The sequence below is a fragment of the Hylaeus anthracinus genome, unplaced genomic scaffold (genome assembly GCF_026225885.1).
Source record: "Hylaeus anthracinus isolate JK02 unplaced genomic scaffold, UHH_iyHylAnth1.0_haploid 11981, whole genome shotgun sequence".
Lineage (NCBI taxonomy): Eukaryota > Metazoa > Arthropoda > Insecta > Hymenoptera > Colletidae > Hylaeus > Hylaeus anthracinus.
Genome location: NW_026534329.1, coordinates 8,105,314 through 8,132,250, shown reverse-complemented (window position 1 = coordinate 8,132,250; position 26,937 = coordinate 8,105,314). Strand labels below are relative to the sequence as shown.

Here is a 26,937-nt window from a genome sequence, read left to right as displayed (position 1 = left end):
CGCGCTCTGATTGGTCCGTGTTTTCCGTTAATATCTCCTCAACGAAGTCTCGGACAACACTTTCGCTAAGGAAAAAGTTGTTTCAAATCACCTCTCGAACCACCACTTTCAAGGTGTTATAACATTTTTGGGACACCGTGTATATAATCCTATAAATAAATTTTATCGTTTTACCTAGACCGAATGTTTTATACAGAGGCTTAAACCTATCATCCTGCAAAATTAGGTTAAAATCAGAGGGAGGGCAAGTTATGTGCCTCTCTTATTAGATAATTAGGAGCAAAGATTATTCGACCCATGGCCGCAATGTTTATAACGTTTAAGCAGGCATCCCAAAGCGGCCGGTAATACTAACAATAAGCGAGCTTATCAAATGTTCCGCGCCAATATGGTTACACGCTCGACCTCGATACTAATTGGAAATTGCAGCCACTGTTGATAGTTAGGAAAGGTTCGCGAAACGAGATAACGACTGTCGAACTATTGTTACTTTGGTAATACAATTTGTACGCGATGGTAAACTTATCCCCGTTAATCAGGCCAAAGTTGATAAAAACAGTCTGTTTGTACACGTCTGGCAGGTATTGCGTCACTGATAACGCACAATGTTTACGAACGGCGGATAAACGCGCTAAAAGTGAAAGGCATTGAATTTCGTCGGAACAGGGCGTATGGTCCACAAATTGGCAGAATACTTACCAAATAATAGATAAAGACAAAATGAAGCTTTACTAATTTATCCGTGGAGCGTATTTCATTGAATAATTAAACCCTTATTTGTTTTTTACGATATTTCTTTCTATGGTTCAAATTTTAATATTTGCTTGACTGGCTGAAAACGAACAATATTCATTTCCGTGTTTCAAGGTTTGCTTTCAATCCCTTACAAAACCTACGAGTATTGTAATTAAATGGAAATCTAATATTTTCACGTTTATGTTGTTATATTGACATACGAATAGTATTGGTTCAATTATTCAAGAAAAAACTTTAATATAACTACATAAAGATTCATATTTAGTTATTGACTATATAAACAGTGTAGTTTAGAATTTTATATCGATAGATTTATTATACTAAATGTCATTTAAAATTTTATTTTGATAGATTTATTATATTAGATATCATTTAAAATTTTATTTCGGTAGAGTTATTTTACTAGATATCATTTAACATTTTATTTCGATAGATTTATTATACTAAATATCATTTAAAATTTTTCATTGAAATTCTTCATTTATATAAAAATGTATTGCATCTCATTATGAATTTTATATGAGGCTATGTAATCATGGTTTTTTATGATCATGGTGAATTTTCAACTTTTAACAAAGTCCTAATGATAACCCAAAGCTAAAAGTCGAAACTTGTTGTTAATATTAAATACTACTTGTTTTCAGACTGTCAGATATCAATCCTTATTATCTTATCCATACAAATCTTTTCATTGATTATTTTTACTGACTAGTAACGAATAAACAGCTGTTCATACGTTATTCGTTGTACTGGACAATTTTATTTTGGAAAGAGTTTTGTCCGTTTCCAGCATGCTCGTCCTCGAAAACACTTAGGAAACTGAATAAAGCCCTATTACACTCAATTGAGGCCAACAGATAAAAACAGTTCGTGCGTGCTTGTTCGTTGAAAGCTGCAAGTACAAGAAACGTAGAACACATGATGCACAAACGTACATAGAAGAGACCTTCAATTTTGACAAGTTCAGATTTGATTGGACGATAACCGCGAAAGAATGCAAAAAGCTTGAAATATAATAATCAGACGTACGGCAAGGTCCAACGTTCATGATATTATTAATCATTTTTCCTTATTTTATTTACGTAAAATCGTAATTGAATGTTAACTTCAATTCTGCAATATTTAAATCGAAATAAATAACATTAGAGTGCTACTAATTTACGGCATTTTCTTATCGTAATTTTCAATATTATTTCCTTTTGGTTATTAATATTCTGCCATAATAATCAAATGAACATTCATAAATTTATTTCAGTGAAGAAATATTAATTGTGTTGTAATGGTATAAATATGGAGATACACAGGTTGTCCCAAAAATGTTGAAGGTCCTTGAAACTACAGGAAAATTTCTATGTAAAATATCACCATTGCTTTTAATGATACAAAATTATGTCAAAAAGGAAAATGTTTGATTCAGGGAAGATGACACTGTGATAAAACAATTATATCAAGGTCATATTTTCCGCAGGTTCAAGGTCATTAGCAGACTTTTAAACGAGATGGATTATTTTCATTGTTGCAACATTGTAAATGATAAAAAGACAAATTCAAAAATGTATAATATGTTGACTGTGTACGTTACAATATTATTTTATAAGAGTAAATCCTCGTAACATCACCTGAATGTCAATATACAGGGTGTCCCAAAAATGTTGGAGGTCATTGAACGGGGTGGTTCGGGGGGTGATTTGAAGCAACTTTTTCCTTAGCGAAAATGTTGTCCGAGGATTCGTTGAGGAGATATTAACAGAAAACGCCCGACCAATCAGAGCGCGAGTATCAAGGTGGAACGCCCTCGGGCGGGCGTGGCTACGCACTAGGCGGCCGCGGTAGCATAGCCTACGCGCTCGGTGGCCGCGCTCTGATTGGTCGGGGTTTTCTGTTAATAACTTCTTAACGAAACTTCGGACAACATTTTCGCTAAGGAAAAAGTTGTTTCAAATCACCTCCCGAACCACCCTTTTCAAGGACCTTCCACATTTTTGGGACACTCTGTATAAGTAACTCTTTATCGGTATGTCGATCAAAACAGAACAAGATTTAATGGTTTACTTTAATGTTTCGGTTTCCGTTAAATAATTTCTTCTCAAACAATAATGACTACACTGCGGATCTTTATGTATTTATAGGAAATTTGAATGTGCAAGAAACTACAAAATGCAAACAATACGCAAAAATGTAAAAAAGATTGAAAGTAATGTTCATGTTATAATATTTACAGAATAAAATAAAGTTCTATTTAGGTTCAATTTTCTTAAACACGTTCGCGAGAATTTTATTTTGTTTCAATAAAAATTTTTGAAACAGCCTGAAAATTCAGTCTTTCATATTATAAGTATTTGTTCCAAAATACCATGAAAAAAGATACTTGGTTTCATAATAGCATCTGGAAAACAGCTGATCAAACGTATTCCTCTGTTTAAAAAGAGGAAAATACAGTTAAGTCATGTATTGACAGATGTCATTGATGTGAACTATTTCTGTACTCTTAATGTATGCATAATTTGCATAACTATACGATTCATAACCGTCACACACCGGCATTATAACTGTAAAAGAAATCACTAACAGAAGATATATGGCGCTACCATTTAGTATGGATATCTTTCGTTCAATATACATATGTGTACATAAGGTGATTTATTGCTTTGTTACAATTTACAAGGTAGTCTACATTACTGAAATCACCTAAATATATTGAATATTTACGGATATATATAAACAAATTATTGGAAGCATAGTAAAATATTCAGAGAGGCAGAAGAAATAATATAAAAGTTCCTTCTAAGGTCATATCTTAAGAAATGTCAATGATGTGAACTATTTTTGTGCTCTCAATTCATGGACAACTTTGCATAACTATAGGATTCAAAGCCGTCAGACGCCGGCAGTATATAGTTGTGAAAGAAGTCATCAAAAGAAAATATACGACAACCATTTGGTATGAATATCATTCGTTCAGTATATACATAGGCTGATTTATTGATTACTTACAGTTTACAATCTGCATTAAATACTTTAAATCGATAAATGAAATTTTCAAAATTACCGGGTTTTACATTTAACATTGTATACAAAGCGGAGTGCATAAGTGAAATCACCTAAGTATATTGAGTATTTGTGGATGTATGTAAATATATTATTTAAAGCATAGTGAAATATTCAGAGAGGCAGAAAAAATATTGTAAAGGTTCCTTCTAAGGTTATATCCGTAGAGGTTTTAAGGGTGATTCACATTTTTTGTGGTATGTTAAACCTTGAAATAACTTTGCATGACGATTGTGAATCACATGGAAAAAGAAGATTTTTAAAATCTTAAAAATTGACGAAGTTATCAACTAGCCGTATAAACAATTGCTTGTAACTTTTAAACTATTCAACTACAAACGAAACGGAAATCACTACAAATTATTAGACGATTCTGAATAACAGGGAAGCAACGGATTTTAAAAATCTTGAAAGTTAACGAAGTTACTTCTAAGGCGTATAAACAATTATTTATAACTTTTGAACTATTTTACTACAATCTAAGAGGAAATCACTATAATCAACTACAAACGATTCTGAATTACATGGAAAAAGAAGATTTTTAAAATCTTAAAAATTGACGAAGTTATCAACTAGCCGTATAAACAATTGCTTGTAACTTATAACTATTCAACTACAAACGAAACGGGAATCACTACAATCAACTACAAACGATTCTGAATCACATGGAAAAAGAAGATTTTAAAAATCTTGAAAATTGATGAAGATATCTCCTAGGCGTATAAACAATTGTTTATAACTTTTGAACTATTCAACTACAAACGAAACGGGAATCACTACAATCAATGATTTCAGATAACTCAATGTCGAATGCGGGTCATTTTTTCAATTTTTTTTATATAGTAATTGACGAAACTACAAACGAAATTATTATTACTACAATCAACTACGAACGAAATCCTATCATTTTCCTTAAAAAGAATGTTATTTTTTTGAAAATCGTGTGCCAGGTTCACATAGCCTAAAGTAACGCATCGTCTGTTCAATGGAATGTCTCTTGTATTATTTTGTTTGCACCTTTCGTCAGTTTATTAAATTCTAAATATTTTCTTCGCATTTTCACAAATACGAAGGATTATTTATATGATACAATTCACACGGCGTGCAACGTCTGTATAGAAACACGGACCTGTAATTTACCATTCCGCAGAAGTAGGTTAAAATCAGCGAGGGTCGTGTGTTCCCTTGAAAGGGACGCGTACAGAACTGGGCCATCGAGCGACATAATTCCTCTAATAACGCGACAATTTTTTGAGAAACGTCACAATGGCATGCGGATGTAAATTGAATAAAATTATGATCGTCGTGGATTGCTATAAAATAAATTGACGTTAACTCGACGTTGAAAAACCACTGGCTGATTCATTCAATGAACGCATTTTATGCATGCAGACGGCGCAGTCACGAGTTCGTACAGTGACCCTGCGTGCATCCGTTGTCTTTATTGAAGCGAGCTTTAAAACTAAACAGCTGCTTCCTGACGGATTGCAACCGCTCTTCGATCGTTCTAGATTCAAGAATTATCGTATAAATATTGTTAGCGGTTAACTCGTCGAGGTTTTTGTCGCTATAGATAAGATTAAGGGACTACGTTAGGGACGCAATGTTTGAGATTTTCTATGTGAATAATTATGCTAAGGATTATTTTCAAACTTTGCGTGCCCATCAATTTATGGTAAAATAGTAAGTTGAATTTTTTTCAAGGAAAAATTATGTAACGTTAACAAGTTATAGCGCGATTGCGAAGTTATGTAAACCTGGCACCCGACTTTTAAAAAATTAACATTTTTTTTTACGGAAAATGATAGTATTTCGTTCGTAGTTGATTATAGTAACAATAATTTTATTTTTTTGTTTCAAAAAATAAAAAAATGTTATAGAAGACGAATTGGAATATTATGTTTTGTATATTTTCGTAAGGTTCATTCAAAAACGAACATTCTGAAAAAAGTAACGTCTAATTTGGTCAATTTTTAGCAGTGCTATAGCTTTTTGAAGAAAAAACAACGTTATTTTTAAAAAATGTCATATCTTTTTTTTGGTTCTATTGAGTATTCTCAGACAGTATTTCTAGTATGTATACATTAACAGCATTCAATATTGCCGCTCTCACTAAAAACTAATTCAATCAGGAATTCAAAATTTTTAATTTTGGGCCGTCTCCGGAAAAGTTATTTAATATAATTGAATATAAAGGAAATGGAAATTATTTCATGCTTTTAAGGAATTATATCTAAAGTTGGTGAGTATTCATATAAATAAACTAGAAATTATATCATACTTTTTAGCGCAGTTTTAATATTTTTCAAAGTCAGTTACATCTTTTTACAAAAATTATTTGATTTTGCAAACATTTAACTTGGCTGGAGACTGATAATTTAGTACGTATGTAGAAAATTCAATTAACAAAAATCAATAAAATAACATTAATTTCAAGTAATTTAAATAATCAGAACAAAAATGTTGTGTGCATATACAGGGTGGTCAACCAGGTACTACCATCTCAGTTTACGTCAATACAGGGTGTCCTAAAAATGTTGTAACACCTTGAAAGAGGTGGTTCGGGAGGTGATTTGTAACAACTTTTTCCTTAGCGAAAATGTTGTCCGAGGCTTCGTTGAGGAGATATTAAGCGAAAACCCCGACCAATCAAAGCGCGAGTATGCCGGTGGAGCGCCAGCAGTAGGCGTGGCTACGCGATAGGCGGCCGCGCTCCATCGGCATCCTCGCGCTTTGATTGGTCAGTGTTTTTCGTTAATATCTCTTCAACGAAACCTCTGACAACATTTTCGCTAAGGAAAAAGTTGTTTCAAATCACCTCCCGAACCACCTATTTCAATGTGTTACAACATTTTTGGGACACCCTGTATATACAGAGTGGAGGTGATTTGAAACAACTTTTTCCTTAGCGAAAATGTTGTCAGAGGTTTCGCCGAGGAGATATTAACGGAAAACCCCGACCAATCAGAGCGCGAATGCCTTGCGCGTAGCTTACACTACTGCAGCCGCGTAGCGCGTAGCCACGCCCACCGTGGGCGTTTCACCGCGGCATCCTTGCGCTCGGATTGGTCAGTGTTTTTCGTTAATATCTCTTCAACGAAACCTCTGACAACATTTTCGCTAAGGAAAAAGTTGTTTCAAATCACCTCCCGAACCACCTCTTTCAAGGTGTTACAACATTTTTGGGACACCCTGTATTATCATATATTATTAATATTATCAACCTGTGTATGTTGAACACGTAATCTCCCTTTTTTTTCTGGGGAAAGTATAAAAGGGAACGTACTCTATTCTACAAATTTCAAAAAGAAAAAAAAAATACATGAAAGTCTCCAATGAATTTGAGCATAATCCCGAAATTTAACTCTTCCAAGCGAATGTTTTCTAAATTAACGTTACAAGAGATCGTTTCAAATTTGAAGCGATATCATATATCAATATCGATAGATCGTAAACATAAATGGCATCCACTTAAGCATTAGAAATATGTGCTTCGATAGCAAAGAACTCTTTGTCGGGAAGCAATAACGTTCGATAAACAATGCGAGGCACTGTTGATCTACAATAACATTACGAGTGACTCCCTTGCTTACTCGAGATGCCGGCCGTGGCTGGCCAAATGCGATTAGGATGATTCGAACAAGTTCTACCGGCTGGAAGTGGCTGCCAGTTATAGTCTGACCGAGTTTTTACGCCATTGGCGAATCAGGTTTGCGACGGAAAGACCACTCGTCTTTCCCTTGAAATCTATCGATCGACCTCGAACCAAACAATGTTGACTTAATATCTACCCCCATTCAGTGAATTTGTTATCAACTTATCGTTTAGAAATTCATCCTTTTTTATCCAATTTTTTATCATTTTTATCCGATTTTGTATAAATTTATCCAATTTTAAATCAGTTCCAATACACATTTATCTCGACCTGTTTGCGGTGTCATTTGAAACAGAATTAAATTTATTGCGATATACGTAATGCATAACAACATACTAATGTCCATCTTGTGCAGGGCTTCTTAAACTATGGGCTGCGATCCTAAATGGGGTCGCTTAGCAAAATCTCAGGGTTAAATCTTAGGTGAGATTTTTATGTACATTATTTAATACTCTCTTTTATATATGTTATTGCAGAAAATGCAGTTTTAATGAAAAATACGGTATGTAATTTTTGTAACTATTGTAAATACGATTTGGGACTTTTTGTGCAATTTTTAATTTTATAGTTTTGTATGTTTTTAAACAAATTCTAAAATCATATTTCTCCATATGCATATATTATACTGTTATTGTTATATGTATGTATCTTTATTTTATATTTTTTGGGTCGTGAAAAAAGTCGCAATCATTTATGAGGTTCGTGAATGAAAAAAGTTTGAGAAACTCTGATTTAGTGTATACGTTGAATTGTAAATTTGGGATCTAGTTGGTGAATGCTAAACTTTGTGCCTCGATAACTATACTAAAAGCAACGAGTTTTTTCCTCAGAAAACATCGTACTTTGTCCACCGTTTTATCGTTGCAAAAACAAAATATTGTTTACTCCGTCGTTGTTAAACAGTTAGGGACTTAACATCTGCTTCTCATCTCAAATTTTATTAACCACTTAACGCTCTAAACCCAGTGTATGTCGCTAAAAATACTCTATATTTATTTAAGGCGTACTACTTTGGCATTTTCGAGAAAATTGTTAGAGAAGTTTTTACGCTCCAAATATGTATCGGTGCGTTGGAATGATAACTACGAAGTGACGATAGTCGAGTGGTTAGCGTTCGAGCTTCGTAGTCTCTGGGTTGTGGGTTCGAGTCCCAATCGTGGGTTTTCATTTTTTCCACGCTGATCATATTCTTTCGTGAAGAAAGTAGTACGCCTTAATATTTGCAAATTATGCATACATAATGCAACACTATACAGTAGTCTTAATGGACTATTAAATATGAACAAAATTTGTAGAAAATCCGTGATCGAACATATAGTGTCCCGCCCTTGTTTAAACCCAATCGCACACGGGCGCAACTGATTAGTTTCAAATCACTCTAAAACTAGTTGCATGCGACCGTGGGTCCTAGGTAAAACAAAGATAGTAAAGTAAGTAAAACAGAGAGCGCAAACGGTTTGCAAAACACTAATTTCAAATCGGTTGCGCCCGTGTGCGTTCGGTCGTAGTCACATAAAACAAACTTAACGTAAAACCTACGCAAATAACATTAGGTTCGGTCGGAGATCGATTCACACGAGTAGACAGAGAAAAATGACGGAAACTCTATCATGTGTTCCGTGATGGTATAGGTATACTAATCGATGCGTCATCGCACATGACCATGCACGTTAACGGTTGTCCTTGTTTTCTCACCGCAACCTTGAGTTATCTGTTCGCGCAGAAGGTAGTATCATCCGCACATGACAAGACCCACGTCCGCCTCGAAAGGACAGCTTCGAGCAGAACAGCATATGCGATACGAGAAGAATGGGAATTCGTTAAGTTGTCCTAAAAGTGTCTTTCGTTTTATTAATAAGTAACACGATCGATTTTTTTTTAACCGACTTCGAAAAGAAGGAGGTTACTCAATTCGACATGTATATTTTTATTTTTGCTCTGTTACTGTTGTAACATCAATTTCCAAGAAATTAGGTAGTTTATTTCTTTGAACACTGCCACAAAAAAGTATTGACAAGTCGCGGAAGAAACTTTTGAGACAACCTAATACATAAATACATTTTACCTTTTGCTTTTATACGTATTATCTTCTGGATCATATAATTAAATACTTTAATTGCGAATTTAGAAATGAAATTACGAATTTAAATATTCATATTGCCTTAAAAAATGGATAATAAATATAACGTTTAAATTATTAACTTGGAGATTACATTATATGCCTGAAAGTTACATTGAGAATGTAAAAATTGCATTATTAATGAATGAAGATAAATAATAAAGTTCCACTTTTTTTATTTTTGTTTTAGAATGACTCGAATTAAAAAGCAAAAGCATCTTCTGAATATATTGCAAGCTCTCTTGTTTATTTATATATTTTTATTTTTACTTCTTTTTTCGTAAAAAGACTCGTTCAATCGCTGAATTAATTTCATTCGCTCTATAATCATCTTGCAAACTCCAAGCCAGTCTAATTCGTCGCAGATCAAAGGCGTTAATTCCGCGATTCTTCTTGTCCGACTGGCACAAACCGTATAATAAATTTCACGTCTTCGTCGTCCGTTCTACAACCCTCTGATAATTATCAATAACACGTAAATTGAGACCATACTGGCCTCCATCAAATAAAAGTCAAATTGCTGGAAAATTGAGACCTCACAGGCGGTTTTTATGCGACTGTAGCGCACTAATTTTATTACACCGTCGCGTCCGAGTATATTACCACTGGTTGCGTGATCGTTTGTGGTTCTGTTAATTAAAACGTTACTCGCTGAACAAGGACGACTTCCATTACCGCTGTGTTGCGTAAATCTTCCACGAGCTTCCATTTCGCGCGATTCTTGAATCGATCTCTCCCCGAATTGAAGTAATCATTTATTAATTGGCGACTACGGAAATGGTATCGATCACGTCGTTATCGAACGATGATCATCGGAACGTGGTCTTTGATTATTTAATTGTTTTCGCGGATCGCTTTCACGTTCGAGTGTCCACGAAGAAAACATTGTTGAAGAGAGATTCCTGTTCGTAATTTCTGTTACTTGGTAAAAGAGAAGTCTTTGAATAATGTAGAGAATGTAAAGAAATTTGGAAAGGATATTAAAAGGACAGAAAATAAATAAATAAGAAATTATGAATTTTTAGTCTGAAACGAGGGTTAATTAATACGTTTCAAGTTTTTGTTTTAGTCATTTTGGAAAGTTATGAATGTTATAATTGATCGATGAGAAATTTTATTGCAGTGTCGCGCACCTTGTACCCAAGAGCACGAGGGGTCATTCCACGCTAAATGGATTACTTGTTTTGGGCGATGTCCCACAATCAGATTTTGTCCCAAATGAAATATATCGTAGTTTATGTGAAATTAGGGGGGGTTTAAGTCATCATTTTGCTCGTTTCGAAACCGTTTGAGAAATATAAGCCTTGAAATATTGCGAGTTTTGCCCATTTTCGTGAAAATGGCTTGTGCATTTGAATTTTTTTCTCTGGAACAGTTCATCCTATCGACCTCTTCTTTTTTTTATTTTAATCGGAAGAGATTGTTCTTTCTGAATATATTTTTACTTGGAGCAGATCTGATTTTTGCAATATTAAAAATCATAAATAAATGTTTATTTTCCAAATACCACCTCGATGTCGCGTTTCTAAAAATCCGAAAAAATTGTCATTGCATTTCTGGAAGTTCTCTCTACGAAATAACTAAGTTTCATTCTGGTGTTCTTTCGATTAGCGTCGTACTAAAATATTAAAGACAGCTGCCTCGTACTGCATCAGGTAGACTGGCAGTGCGGTTCGGCATTATGGGACGAACCGCCTCTATTCAAAATTTTATAGCGGCCTTCCTTGACGTGACACCGGAATGAAGCCTAACTATTTTGTAAAGAATACTTTAAGGAGTACGATAATAATTATCTCGCATTTTTAAAAACGCGACCTTAAGCTAAATTTTACAAAATAAAAATTTATTTAAAATTTTCAATATTTTTACACTTAGTTTGCAACCGAATAAAAATATATTCGGATGTAGTAATACCTTCCCAATTAAAAAAAAAAAAAGAAAAGGTAGGTCAATAGAACGAAGAGTTCCAGAGAAAAAAATTCAAATGTACAACCTTTGGAACAATTTTGTCAAAATTTAGTTGAAAATAAATAAGTGTAGTTACGTGTGAGAGTGTAATAAATAAAAAAAGATCAATTACTTGAAAAAAAAAAATGTAACTCGCGGATTTGAACACTCGATTATCCGCGTAACATTCTAGAATCTTGCCATGTACTTCAAAAACATATTCTTCACTGACGTAAACACCAATCATGTATTTCAATTTTCACGAAAATGAGCAAAATTCGCAATATTTGGAGGCTTGTATTTCTCAAATGGTTTCGAAACGGGTAAAATGACGACTTAAACTCCCCCTAATTTTACGTAGATATAATATATTTCATTTAGAACAAAATCCGAGACATCGACCAAAAGAAGTGATCGATTTAGTGTGGAATGACCCATGTTTATTTACTTTTCCTCTCTGTGTTGTAATTGAAATTTAAATGAATCTTTACACTAGAAATAAGTCAACAAATATAATTGATTACAATTGTAATTATGGCTATTAATCCATATATATTTTCATTATTTCATTCGATAATATTTATCAAACTTTGGATAACTTGAAATATTCAAGAAATATTTTCTTTAACTAAGAAACAAATTCGAACCTAAAAAGGATAACATTACTTTCGACGATATGTCGTAACTACTAGTAATCCTCAGACGTAAAGAGAAGTGTATAATTCATCTGTAATCACACAAGGATAATAGTACTTTTTGTAATACGCGAGTAAGCCGTTTGATACATTAATCACATAACAGTTAATTTCAACATATATTATCCTCCACGACTGTCTACGAATATATCGATATATCAATATATACAGGGTGTCCCAAAAGTCGGGGAGGAGCCGGAAATGGGAGGTAGCTGAGACGATTCTGAACAACAATTTCCTTTGCAAAAATTTTGGATGGGGCTTCGTTAAGGAGATATTAAGCGAAAACCCCGACCAATCAGAGCGCGCGTATGCCGGTGGAGCGCCAGCAGTAGGCGTGGCTACGCGCTAGGCGGCAGCGTCAATGTTCTTCGATGCACGACGAGTCACTTGTTCGCGTACAAGCGCGGCCGCCAGCGCGTAGCCTTCGCTACCGCGGCCGCTCCAACGGTCTACGCGCGCTCTGATTGGTCGGGGTTTTCGGCCGCGGTAGCGAAGGCTACGCGCTGACGGCTGCGCTTGTACGCGAACAAGTGACTCCTCGACGTGCATCGAAGAACATTGACGCTGCCGCTTAGCGCGTAGCCTTCGCTACCGCGGCCGCTCCAACGGTCTACGCGCGCTCTGATTGGTCGGGGTTTTTGCTTAATATCTCCTTAACGAATCCCCATCCGACATTTTTGCAAAGGAAATTGTTGTTCAGAATCGTCTTAGCGACCCCCCATTTCCGACTCCTCCCCGACTTTTGGGACACCCTGTATATATGCGACCTGTGACAATTATACCCGATAAGAAGAACAAATGTGTTTACACACACATTCGTAATACTCAATGTAAACACGATAAATAGTTTAATAACAACGCCTCTTCATTCGATTTATTGCTTTATTTATTCGAACGGATTTCACGTATGTATTGATGCTACATATGTAATAGTTGTTCGTTATTAATTGCTCTGTACACTCTGCCGGAGAAATATTGCGATCACGAGCTCTTTTAGCTTACGCAATCGCGTAAGAAAAAAGAGGAAGCGGTTTGGGTGAACGAATCACCCAGTGAAAACATTTCGATGAAAAACAGTGGCAAGCAAAACATCGTTATCGATTTATCGTCTAATTATTTGTAAATTTGACTGATAAATTCATTTTATCGTCTGGCACGATAAAAATATCTAGAACGATTCGCGTAAACGTTTGTCCTTTCGAAATAATTATCAGGTGACATCATAGTTAATTGATACAATTTTTACGCGCAGTTTTTCGAATTTTTCTTTTTTAACGAATTAATTTTCACGAAGGACTTTCTACAGGTGTAGTACAGTGTTACCAATTAGTACGGAACGTAATTTTCCCGAGACCCAAGTTAAAAAAGAAACCCTAAATTTTATTTATTTATTTATTACAATTTCTCACAAATAAAGATATTTTATTTAAAATTTAGTTGAAAATAAATAAGTGTAGTTATGTGTACAAATGTAATAAATAAAAACGATCAATTACTTAAAAAAGAAATTGCAACTGGCGAGATTTCAACCCTGGTCATCCGCGTAACATTCTAGAATTTTGTCTTGTACAACACAAATATATTCGTCACTAATATAAGCACGAACCATGTATTCAAATTGCATAGGTGATTAATCAAAATTTGCCATTCTCGTAGAATTTTACATATTTCCTCACAAATAACGTTTTATTTTGATTAATCACGTGTCTCGTAAACTAGATGGTCAATTAACTCAAAATTTCAACGGGGACAAATAGTTAGAGTCGACGCCTTTGAAAAACGCCTAAAAAAATTCTTTCGAGAGCTCTTCACGCGAAAAAAAACTATATTTTTGCTTGAAAAAATTTGTATCAAATTATATATTATATTCACGCGAAAAAAACCTATATTTTCGCTTGAAAAAATTTGTATCAAATTATATATTATATTTACGCGAAAAAAAACTATATCTTTGCTTGAAAAATTTTATATCGTTTGTTTCAATACCAGTCGAAATGTTGTAATAATTTCAAGTGTGCGTAATTTGGTGATCTAGAAAAAGAAATTTCGAAAAAAAAACTCGGATATAATTAGCCGTAGTACGACCCTTTTAATAGAAAAAACAGGATTACAAGCGAAATTTGTGTTAATTGCTAAAAGCATTGGTACCAAGCGAATCGAGAATTAATCATCGAAAGTTTAATTTGGGATAAAACGACTAGCGTCTTCGCTACTGTTGCTATTTCTCTGCTAGTTACGAAATCAGGTCGGCGCGTATTTCGGACCTTTCGCGAAGCGACAGGGAAACGTACTTCCCGTCTGATAAGATACAATATGACGCGAACTATTATTTCTGTATTTCGTGCAATCAACGACGGTCGAGCCTCCCGGCCTTTAGACTTTAACCGTCTCGTCTGTTCGTTCTTATTTACACTTTAATCGGAAACGTATTCACGGCCTTTTGTACGAAAATAGTTTTTTTTTTTATTCAAGGTGTACAGCCCGCGGTGACAATCGGCTATGAAATTCGTAACGTTTGTTTTGAAGAGACGGAGACCTCGACGTGTTTACGATAAAAGTCACGGTAACCCTTGATCTTGTTCCATTCAAAGATGCTTGAATATTTTGCGGCGTTTCTTTGACACGTTCTCGCGCTGCGTAGTGAGATGAAACAGTTCTCAGCGATAAAAAAATTTGTAACTTTCGTGTTATTGAAAATATTTTAATGAAATTTTGGGAAGTTATTTCCCATATTATGATACTTGAGTTGTATTAGTATAAATCAATTTGAACAACAGGGTGTCAAAATATTCAACGTATAAAGTGTAGTAATCTTTCACTTGTTTGACGTATTTCATGTTTTTTTTTTTTTTTTAAACTAAAATTCGACTAAAAACTGGTAATAACTGTAAAGGAAATATATTTAATAATTTACAAGTGACAGGTTGTACGTAATAATTAGACTGCGGATCTTTATGTATTTATAGGAAATTTGAATATGCAAGAAACTACAAAATGCAAACAATACGCAAGAATATAAAAAAGATTGGAAATAAAGTTCGCGTTATAATATGTGCAGAATAAAATAAATTCCTATTTAGGTTCAATTTTCGGAGGCACGTTCGCGAAGATTTTATTTTGCATAAAGATCCGTAGTTTAGTAATAATTATAGAAGTTAGCTAACAACACTTTAACATAAAAACATGTAGCATATATAAAATTAACGTTTTATTCAACAGTACTTTGGCATATTTTTTCTTGTAGAAGTAAAAATGTATTCAAGACTATTGTTAACTGTGAAACAAAAATATTTTGGTTATTCATTAATTCATTATACATATAGCGATGCAGAAAAAATATCCTGAGTAAATTTAAGACTTCCGTCAAACGTATACAGGGTGTCCCAAAAATGTTGGAATTCCTTAAAAGGGATGGTTAGGGAGGTGATTTGAAACAACTTTTTCCTTAGCGAAAATATTGTCCGAGGTTAAGGAAATATTAACATTATAATTTTTTGTTTTTGAAAATTATTCAAAAGGTTGTACATTTGAATTTTTTTCTCTGGAACTGTTCGTCCTATTGACCTACCTCTTCTGTTTATTTTAATTGGGAAGGATTACTATATTCAAATATATTTTTATTCGGTTGCAAACTAATTGTAAAAATATTGAAAATTTTAAATAAATTTTTATTTTGTAAAATTCAGCTTGAGGTCACGCTTTTAAAAATGAATTGCCATAATAACAATTGTAATCAATTATATTTGTTGACTTATTTCTAGTGTAAAGATTCATTTAAATTTCAATTACAACATAGAGAGGAAAAGTAAATAAACATGGGTCATTCCACACTAAATCGATCACTTCTTTTGGTCGATGTCTCGGATTTTGTTCTAAATGAAATATATTGTAGTCTACGTGAAATTAGGGGGAGTTTAAGTCGTCATTTTACCCGTTTCGAAACCATTTGAGAAATACAAGCCTCCAAATATTGCGAATTTTGCCCATTTTCGTGAAAATTGAAAGACGTGATTGGTGTTTACGTCAGTGAAGAATATGTTTTTGAAGTACATGGCAAGATTCTAGAATGTTACGCGGATAATCAAGGGTTCAAATCCTCGAGTTGCATTTTTTTTTTTAAGTAATTGATCTTTTTTTATTTATTACACTCTTACACGTAACTACACTTATTTATTTTCAACTAAATTTTGACAAAATTGTTCAAAAGGTTGTACATTTGAATTTTTTTCTCTGGAACTGTTCGTTCTATTGACCTACCTTTTCTTTTTTTTTTTAATTGGGAAGGTATTACTATATCCGAATATATTTTTATTCGGTTGCAAACTAATTGTAAAAATATTGAAAATTTAAATAAATTTTTATTTTGTAAAATTCAGCTTAAGGTCGCGTTTTTAAAAATGCGAGATAATTATTATCGTACTCCTTAAAGTATTCTTTACAAAATAGTTAGGCTTCATTCCGGTGTCACGTCAAGGAAGGCCGCTATAAAATTTTGAATAGAGGCGGTTCGTCCCATAATACCGAACCGCACTGCCAGTCTACCTGATGCAGTACGAGGCAGCTGTCTTTAATATTTTAGTACGACGCTAATCGAAAGAACATTAGAATGAAACTTAGTTATTTCGTAGAGAGAACTTCCAGAAATGCAATGACAATTTTTTCGGATTTTTAGAAACGCGACATCGAGGTGGTATTTGGAAAATAAACATTTATTTATGATTTTTAATATTGCAAAAATCAGATCTGCTCCAAGTAAAAATATATTCAGGAAGAACAATCTCTTCCGATTAAAATAAAAAAAAAGAAGAGGTCGATAGGATGAACTGTTCCAGAGAAAAAAATTCAAATGCACAAGCCATTTTCACGAAAATGGGCAAAAATCGCAATATTTCAAGGCTTATATTTCTCAAACGGTTTCGAAACGAGCAAAATGATGACTTAAACCCCCCCTAATTTCACATAAACTACGATATATTTCATTTGGGACAAAATCTGATTGTGGGACATCGCCCAAAACAAGTAATCCATTTAGCGTGGAATGACCCCTCGTGCTCTTGGGTACAAGGTGCGCGACACTACAGTAAAATTTCTCATCGGTCAATTATAACATTCATAACTTTCCAAAATGACTAAAACAAAAACTTGAAACGTATTAATTAACCCTCGTTTCAGACTAAAAATTCATAATTTCTTATTTATTTATTTTCTGTCCTTTTAATATTGTTCTGAAATTTCTTAGTTTATGTTATTCAAAGACATTTCTTTTACCAAGTAACAAGAATTACGAACAGGAGTCTTACTTCGTCAATGATACTTCATTTAAAACATTAAATACGGGGGTGAATCGCTACTCAACAAACTGTGATGATTTGTACAATGTGGATTATGCACCAACTGCAAAACTATATTTTTTAATTTAATCTGTAACAATTCATACATTTTATTAAATATCACAGATTACAATTCTTTTTAAATATTCACTCTTTTATTTTTGCAAATACTTCATTTGCAGAGATTTGCAAAGATGATATTGTGGAGGTGTTGGAGAAGGGGTGTTCTCTCGTATCGATAGGGGTTGGCCAGGGTTAAGAGGGTCGAGAACTATTGATTTAAACAAAACTGTGATTAATTACTCTCGCTTGCGTGGTTTTGTATACATATATATTTATAGGAAACCTTTTTATGTTTCAGGACTAAGTGCTTGCGAAAGGAAGTCTTTTATATTCTTAAGGAAGGAGCTGCCCGTCCGACTGGCCAATATAATGAAGGAGATCCACCTGCTACCAGACAACTTGTTGAGAATGCCTAGTGTGGGTATAGTTAATAATTTATACGTCACTTCGTTCGAGGATATCGTGCACTTCGAGAAGGTTGAAGTCAACGAGAACACTTTAGACGAGTGAGTCTCCAACGTCACAACATTTTCTTGAATCGATTCGCTGCAGAATTCTGTTTCCTCAAACTGTTCATGAAAATAAACTGTCTCCAGTAAAGGGGAGTGTCTGGTCCAGCAGAAAAAATCGACTTTTCGACTTTGCTTTCACAAAGTTATAGCGTCAAATTAGACATTGAAATATAGTTGGAAGCGGTGGACGCCAAGTAGTATATTATATTAAAATTATGTGGACACTTGGATTTTGGAGATTTCAATATTTTCACTTATGGGATGTATGAAGTTCATGGAGTGATTCCTTCAATAATCAGAGTATACAGGGTGTCCCAAAAATTTTGGAGTTCTTTGAAATAAGTGATTCAGGAGGTGATTTGAAACAACTTTTTCCTTTGCGAAAACTACGCTACTGCGGCCGCCTAGTGCGTAGCCACGCCCACTGTGGGTAGTCCACCGCGGCGTACTCGCGCGGTGATTGGTCGGTGTTCTCCGTTAATATCTCCTTAACGAAGCCTCGGACAGCATTTTCGCTAAGGAAAAAGTTGTTTCAAATCACCTCCCGAACCACTCCTTTCAAGGACCTCTACCATTTTTGGGACATCCTGTATATTCATATTACATCTTTAGCGTCAAATTTTTTCCTTTGAATGTATCTTTATATATGTAAAAAGAGTTTCAAGAACAAAAATAAATTGTACATATATCTTAACAAAATATGCATTGGAAAAAAACCATGGCTGAACCAACTTTCCCTTTAAGGAATCTGTTAAACGTTTCATGAGCACCGAATAGATAAAGCTAACTACAATTTGTTTCTTTCCGGTAGATTCTGCCAAACGTTAATTAAAGTCCGTAATAGGCACAAGGATATCGTCGAGACGATGGCACAGGGTGTCCTGGAACTGAAAGAATCGCACGACGTCGACGTTCAGACGGAGAATAACATTCAGTATTTCTTGGACAGGTTCCTCATGTCTAGAATCTCCATTCGGATGTTGATCAATCAACACAGTAAGTTAGAAAGTGTATATTAAAACCACGATCGAAACTATCAAATTTCACTTTAATAATATTTTTGTTGTTTGAACGACAAAATAATGTTTCTTTGGTCTTTGTCAGGAATCTGTAGCTTAAAGAATGAATAATACTTGTAATTCCAAATTAATTCTGTCTATTTTCTTATTTTATATCATTTATATGTCATTGTTATATAATTTTCTATTCGTAATTATGAAAAATAAGTTTTTCCCATTGTTTTAGTTTTTTATACCATTTTTGACTTCTAAGTATGTATAAGTATTATTCATTCCTTAGTTTATAGACTCCTGAAGAGGTTCAAAAAAATATATAAGGTGTCCAAAAAATGTTGGATGTCCTTGAAAGGGGTTCGGGGGATGATTTGAAATAACTTTTTCCTTAACGAAAATGTTGTCAGAGGCTTCGTTAATGAGATATTAAGAGAAAACCCCGACCAATCAGCGCGCGAGTATGGCGATGGACCGCCCACAGTAGCCGTAGGCCACGCCCTTGGCACGCTCTGATTGGTCGGAGTTTTCTGTTAGTATCTCCATAATGAAGGCTCGGATAACATTTTCGCTAAGGAAAAAGTTGTTTCAAATCACCTCCCGAACCATCCCTTTCAAGGACCTCCAACATTTTTTGGACACCCTTTATAAATCGAAACGTTAGATTATTTTATTGCGTTTCAATTTTTGTTGCGATAAAACTACTACTCTATAAAATTGACCAATAATTACATTGCGGATTTTTATGCAAAATAGAATCTTTGCAATCGCAATAGGAATTTATTTTAACTCTTTACAGTTGGAATTTTCCGATTTCAATACGTTTATGTCGAGCCTCTCTCGATATCGAACTGCAAGAAATTAATCTGCAAATATTATAGTACAAACATACTTTCAAGTTTTTATATTCTTGCATATTGCGTCCATTTTGTACTTTCTCGCACATTCGAATGTTCTATAAATACTTCTATAAATGCTTTAAGCTATAAATTCACCGTTATTGAAAAATATCTAACAGAGTAAAGAAACAGGTTGTTTATTTCTCGATGAAAAATAACTTTGTTTCATTGCCATCGGCGAGATTAGGAAATTAAACACCGTTATCAATAAGTACACAACAGTGAAGAAAAACAAGTGTTTTTATTTTTTCAAGTGAAAATAACTTTGTTTTGTAGTCGTCGATGAGATTAAGAGCGTCGTCGCGAATCAAAAGCGAATACTTTATGGCTTAGCGTCGGTTTTTTCAAAGAAACGTTTCTTTGTTGCAGCATTGTTGTTTGGCAGCGAACTAAACGAGCACAGCAGACACGTAGGATCCATAGATCCGTCGTGTGACGTTATCAGCGTCGTGAAAGACGCTTACGAGAAAGCGAGGTTGTTGTGCGATCAATATTATCTGGCTAGCCCGGAACTGATAGTCAAGCAACATAACGGCAAGTTTGAAAAATGTTGATACTATATGTATTCCTAGTAAGTAGCATAACATAAACAATTTTTTTGTAGTAGGTATAGTGAATATAGCGATATATATTGGCTATCGTGTAATTATGTAACTCCACGAATTGAAAGAAAAATCTTTACACTGTCGTTTGGAAGTTTGTAACATCTTAGAAGCCAACTTATAGGTTGATGTATAATTATCCGGAGATTTTCGAAGCCAATATTTATATTGTAACATTAAACCTATCACGACGTATTAATTCTCATATGCAATATATAAATTATATATGCAATCGTTTCGTTGCATTATTCAATTTAGCATCTCTTGAAATATTTTTGCATTGAATTGAAAAAGAAGTAGAAATAAGTACAAATGAAACCTCGGTAGGTGTAGTATTAAAGATTATGGTATTATGAAAAAAAAATTTTCTACAAAACAGGATTCAAAAGTTTTATTTAGATATAAGAATACGCCCATTAAAATTTGGCCTCTTAATATTAATATTAAAAGGTTCCGCGTAACACTTTTCTATTTTCCATAAGGATAACTTAGGAAACGTTTTCTTTTGCTTCTTCTGATTTTCATAATTGGCTAACAATACGTTGTACAGAAAATCTACACACATGCTTCTGTAGGGAATTAAATGCTCTACAAAAAAGATCTCTTGTCGAAATTCCATAAAGGCAACTGTATCAAAGTTATAGTCGCTCAAATGTTGAGTTATCTATGAAGTGACCTATTTTTGAGTATTACAGCAAAACTATCAGTTTTATCAAAAAAGTACAAATGAATTTTTTTGTACATTAAAGTCAAAATTTTGTAAATTAAAGTTCAGATCACGAAATGACGATATAAGAATCATCCGTCTACCCATTCTTGACGTGGTAGAGCATAATACAACGCAAATGAGTAAGATTAACGACACACATGATGACGAATTATCTTCTGAAAATATTCTGTCTTGATAAAAAGCAACGTTAATTTCAAATGAGAACGATACGGTAAGAATTTCGGATAATTATGCATAAACCTGATACATTAACCGTTTACACTCAATTTGCACATGTGTAGCAAAATATATTAATGATTTAATGGTACACGAATAATTTACGTAAGCAAATGAAGATATGGTATCCATACATATACTGATTGTGAGATCCACAGTCAGTGTAAGAAGTACTCATACAGGAACCATTTGTTTTTAATTAGTTGCTGTACGAATACTTCTTACAGTCTGTTTACAGTCAGTGTAAGAAGTATTCGTACAGCAACTAATTTAAAATAAATGGTTCCTGTACGAATACTTATTACACTGACTGTATGTATACAAATATATATGAGCCGGTGTTTCATAGAAAAAAAATGTGGGAATATTTACCATATAAAGAAAGCAATACATAGTATTTGTATAAGAAAGCATATGAACACATCTTGTAAAAAATTGTGCAATTTGAAATAATAAACAAGCAGTCAACATGCTAAGACTTGTAGCTGGAAAGAAAGAAATATTGAGTGCATATTGGTAACTGTCTGAGACGTATCCACATGTTAAAAGAATATAAGATATGAAATTTGGATATCTTATCGTTAGACTGTGGATCTTATGCATTTATTACATGCAATATGTACACACTACCCCGTTCACAAGTATATGGACATTGTCTTAATTGGAATATACAGGTGTTCCAGAATTAGTGTGAGAGCTAGAAATGGGGGTAGCTGAGACGATTCTGAACCACTTTCCCATTTTCAGCTCTTACACTAATTCTGGGACATGCTGTATTTGCTAAAGAGACACAAGTTTTCTCTCTTAACACACCCAATATTTGTCATACTTGAATAATGCATCTTTTAATCTTTTAATGCGAAACAATAAAATTGTTAATGAAACTAGTAGGTACAAAACAGTTTTATTTTTGAAAGATCTAAGGTCGTTCAAAAATTTGAGTGGCACTGTACATAGAAAACTATGAACGTGGAATACTCTGAACAATTTTTCAATACGTCTTCAAATTTCACAGATAATCGGTCACCTTATAAGAATCATCCTGTATAATGAAATACAGTAATATTAACAATAACAGCACAACAATAATAATATATCAGTTACAGGAGTTTCATCGTTATGTATTACCTTTGTTTCAGAGCTTGAACGGTGTAGCCATATTAGGATAGTTTACGTACCGAGCCATTTGTTCCACATGTTGTTCGAGCTGTTCAAGAACAGTATGCGAGCAGTCATGGAACATCATAGCTCTGACGAGGACTATCCACCGATAGAGGTGATAGTGTCGCGTGGTAAAGAAGACATTTGTGTAAAGGTAGAGTATTCGAGAGACGCATAATTTATATTTATAACTTATTCAATATTTGTTTCAAAAAACATTTTCAATCTGAGGATGAGTTAAGTTTTTTTCGTTAAAGAAAGAAAGAAATAAGTGCATGTCGGTAGAGGACTACTTATTTTATGTTTCTTAATTTGTTTTTGCTCCTCCTCCTATTTAACATATAATAGATTAATATTTATTGAGAAAGGCTCGCATTTGAGTCAAAAACAATCTTTATAACAAATTCTCAGTAGGCTACAAACATGAATTACCAGATCAATTTCTGTACGAGCATTCCCTGGCATTCTATGAATTAGGAATTATGGATTCTAAAAATACAAATGTTTAAAAATTGTTCTTTTTTTTTTTAAACCAGTTGAATTAGAACCCCCCACTAATCTTTTGTAAATTTCTGTTCCGAACAATAAAGATTCATAATTTTAATAAATGCTCGGAACCTCCTTTTATTATTAAATATTATTAAATATCCTTAAATTTTAAATATGCTTAAATATTCTACTAAATATTCTTAATAATATAATTATATAATTATAATAATATTAATATTAAATATTCTTAATACTTAATATTCTACTAAATATCCTTAAATTTTATTCTTATTTAAATGTCATGATTGAAATCAAAGAGTATTGATTGAAATAATTGTTGCAGATGTCTGATCGAGGTGGTGGCATTCCACGTTCCCAAATGGACCATTTGTTTAAGTATATGTACAGTACAGCGCCTCGGCCAAGCATAACCGACCCTCACAACGTTCCACTCGCTGGATACGGTTACGGTCTTCCAGTATCGCGACTATATGCCAGATACTTCCACGGCGATCTTGTCCTTCAAAGCTGCGATGGTTATGGTACAGACGCTATCATATACCTCAAGGTACGTATCCTATTTTCCATTTAACAAATACACAGTTACAGTTGTACAGCATTTTCCAAGGTACAAGTCACACCAAACAGCAGAATGTCCATAATACTTTTCCTTTCACTTCAAAATGTAATCCATAATGTACACTACGTTAGAAAAGATTCAGTTACAGTCAAACACATTATTTGATATAGATCGAAGATTTTTATTTAAAAAAAGAATAATTCTTAAAGTAAGGAAACAAATCAATCACTCCCAGTCACTCCCTTTAGCTCCCAGGCGAATTTCGACTCATAGTAAGATAAAACACTTCCTCCCCCTTGGGATGCTTACGTAATCAATGAAGGCCCAAGATGATTAACACCCAAAGATTACAAACTACTAATTTAAACATGCAGATTACAATTAAAATTATGACAACTAGTTTGACATTCATGAGTGATTATCAAAAATGATGATAAAGTAATCGCTAGATTGCGAATGTTTATGCATTTATAACAAATGAAAATATGGAGAAATTGATAAGAATGTGCATAAATGCAAAATGGTATAAAATACCAACATTAATGCACATGTTTTAATAAACATTAATATTAGGTCGTCCTAAAAGTTCATACTATTTATACTTCTGCTATTCAAATTAATATGTGAAACATACTCTTAAGTGTTATAAAAAAAGGTTACTTCTCTCTGATTTTACAATATTTTCTCACCTTCCTAAAATAGTCATTGTACCATTACTGTAACATTTTTGTAGTTTTTTGTTAAATATTGACACAGTCTCCAGCATGAACTTATAGGATGACCTGATACTTATATTTATATCTTTTTTCTGTATTTGTAAAAATATGAATTTGTATCGCATATATCCGCAATCTAGTAATCACTGTCAACTTTGCTGTACAGCAATGTGTTTACAACTTCTCTGACCGTGACACACTGTAAATAAAACAGTTTAAATCCCGAGATGCTACACACACGCTAAAGTAAAAATAACAGAGATAGTATCAAACATTATTTTATCAATATTTAAGAATAGAACATTGATAAGAATTTAGAACAGACAACACGAAGATAAAAGTTGGATAGCGCGCGCTTATGTAACCCAATGGATGCATTTCCCCTTTCTTCAGAGCACTGTCAGTGAGTGACTTCTATATATACACTGTTGAAAATTTTGTGTTAAATTCAACACAAATCACATGTCCCAAATGGTCTACCAATACTTTAGCATTAATATAACATATCATAGTTATGTCAACTGATAATACAAACTCTATGTTGAGTACGTTGGTAACTTTAAATATTTTTGTGTCTAAGTTTAACTAATTTGTTTAACTAATAGGGTACAAGTCTAACTGTTTCTTATGCGATATACTGTGTAAGAATTTAGTCAACTGTTATGTTGTATTAATTTTCAGATAACGTTAAAAATGTGTTGTAGTTATAATTTTTACTATTTTAACAGAAAACGTTTGTTGAGATCAGATAACACATTCGACTTTAATTAAGCTTACACTCGATTGTGTAAAATCATTGACACAAAACATTTAACCATTTAACATTTAACCAATGGATTTGTGTACGCATGAACACACAATTTTCAATTGTGTGAGGGCTCAAAGAACTCTAAACCTTCTTTTGTTTTATTTGTAATTGTGCCAAAATTTCCACCCCTAATTTACACAAAATTTTCCACCCGACAGGCTTTGTCCAATGAAGCCAACGAGCTGCTACCGATCTTCAATAAGACTTCGTCGAAATTTTATCGGACTGCGGTGTCCACCACTGATTGGAGTAGTCAGTGTGGCGGTGGAATGGCGACAAGACAATTACGTATGAGCCAAGAACAGGGGCATAAGCATCCACGAAAGGAGGAAAAGGAGGAAAAAGAAGCTAGGTATTGCTAGCGAAATTTCATCTCTGTAGATCAAAGAAAGGGGAAGTAAGTAGCCTTCGTTATTTTCGTTACTTTGAAATGTTATTCACTGCTTATAGAAATTCGATGCGTCCCACAGTGTGAAAAATAAGGCCTTATTCGCGAATTTATTATGAACAAACGAATCAATGGAATTATTTAGAATTTTATACGTGTTCGTATACGTGATTGAAATTACAGAAACATTTTTTTGGTAAATATTCAGTTTAGGGGAGGCATCTCCTATGATCTCCTTAACCTTGACATATGTTGTCAAGGGCACCCTCCTGAGTAACATCCATGAGGTTTTAACCGTCGCTCGCTTTTTATTAAAAAGTTATTAACCCTTTGCACTCAAGATGTGACTCTCAGACTTGAAGTGTCAATAAAATGATTGTTGATTTTCAAATCTCAAATTAGAAATCTCATTTTCAAAGTCAATCTGAGCTTAGCATTCGTGATAATAGAATGCTAAGAAAGCATCTCGAGTTGCTGATAGATACCAGAAAAGAAGGCCTCGAGTGCAAAGGGTTAATAAAAATGTATTACAAGTATTATACTAGAATCTGTGATTCGATGAACTTGACCTTAAGGGAGGGTGCAGCTTTTTATTATTGAACAAAATTTTAGAACCGCTTCAATAGTTCCACAGATTACCCATACCAGAGCCATGATTTACTATGTACAAACAAATTTGACCTCTTCATAGCTTAGTAAAAATGAACGAAACAAGGGAATTTCAGACTGCTAATCAGGACAACTTCTTTGCTTCAGGTGGCTCGAGAAAAAAATCTCACACGACTTCTGCGTGGTAAAATTGAAAGGAACAGGAGCCGATCTGCGATCGAAACCTCCGTAATCGAATTCGCATTTTTTCACGAGAGGATCGTAGACGACTGACCGTGATGGTGGCTGAGAGCTGAATCGTTGCTCGCAAGTATGACACTACATATCACACGGTAATCGAAAATCCGAACCCAAATTAACGGCGTCCTATTTTCCTCGTTGACCTGAACGTCGCCGCGTCGTCGACGCAACAATGAAGGTTTTGGGATATTAAGGTGTTCCAGAAAATATTGCACGTATCTCTAAACCCTACGACGACTTCTGAGGCCTCTATATTCCTTGCAGCTTATTTGATCCTACTTTCTCGTTAACTTGGCTTAATTTTATCGCAACTATTTTACTATTTTACGTATACAGTCAGTGTAATAAGTATTAGTACAAG

The 26,937-nt window shown here is 33.9% G+C and overlaps 1 protein-coding gene across 1 annotated transcript in view; it reads left to right on the top strand.

The window, feature by feature from the left end:
- LOC128885453 (pyruvate dehydrogenase (acetyl-transferring) kinase, mitochondrial) overlaps window positions 1-26,683 on the top strand; it is a 33,207-nt gene extending 6,524 nt beyond the window's left edge. The window contains exons 2-8 of the mRNA XM_054139512.1: window positions 17,915-18,122; window positions 18,940-19,124; window positions 20,407-20,571; window positions 22,725-22,900; window positions 23,579-23,803; window positions 25,498-25,736; window positions 26,484-26,683. Of these exons, the coding sequence (XP_053995487.1) occupies window positions 17,915-18,122; window positions 18,940-19,124; window positions 20,407-20,571; window positions 22,725-22,900; window positions 23,579-23,803; window positions 25,498-25,701 (1,163 nt within the window). The 3' untranslated portion in view covers window positions 25,702-25,736; window positions 26,484-26,683. The remainder of the gene's footprint in view (window positions 1-17,914; window positions 18,123-18,939; window positions 19,125-20,406; window positions 20,572-22,724; window positions 22,901-23,578; window positions 23,804-25,497; window positions 25,737-26,483) is intronic.
- Window positions 26,684-26,937: the final 254 nt, after the last annotated feature.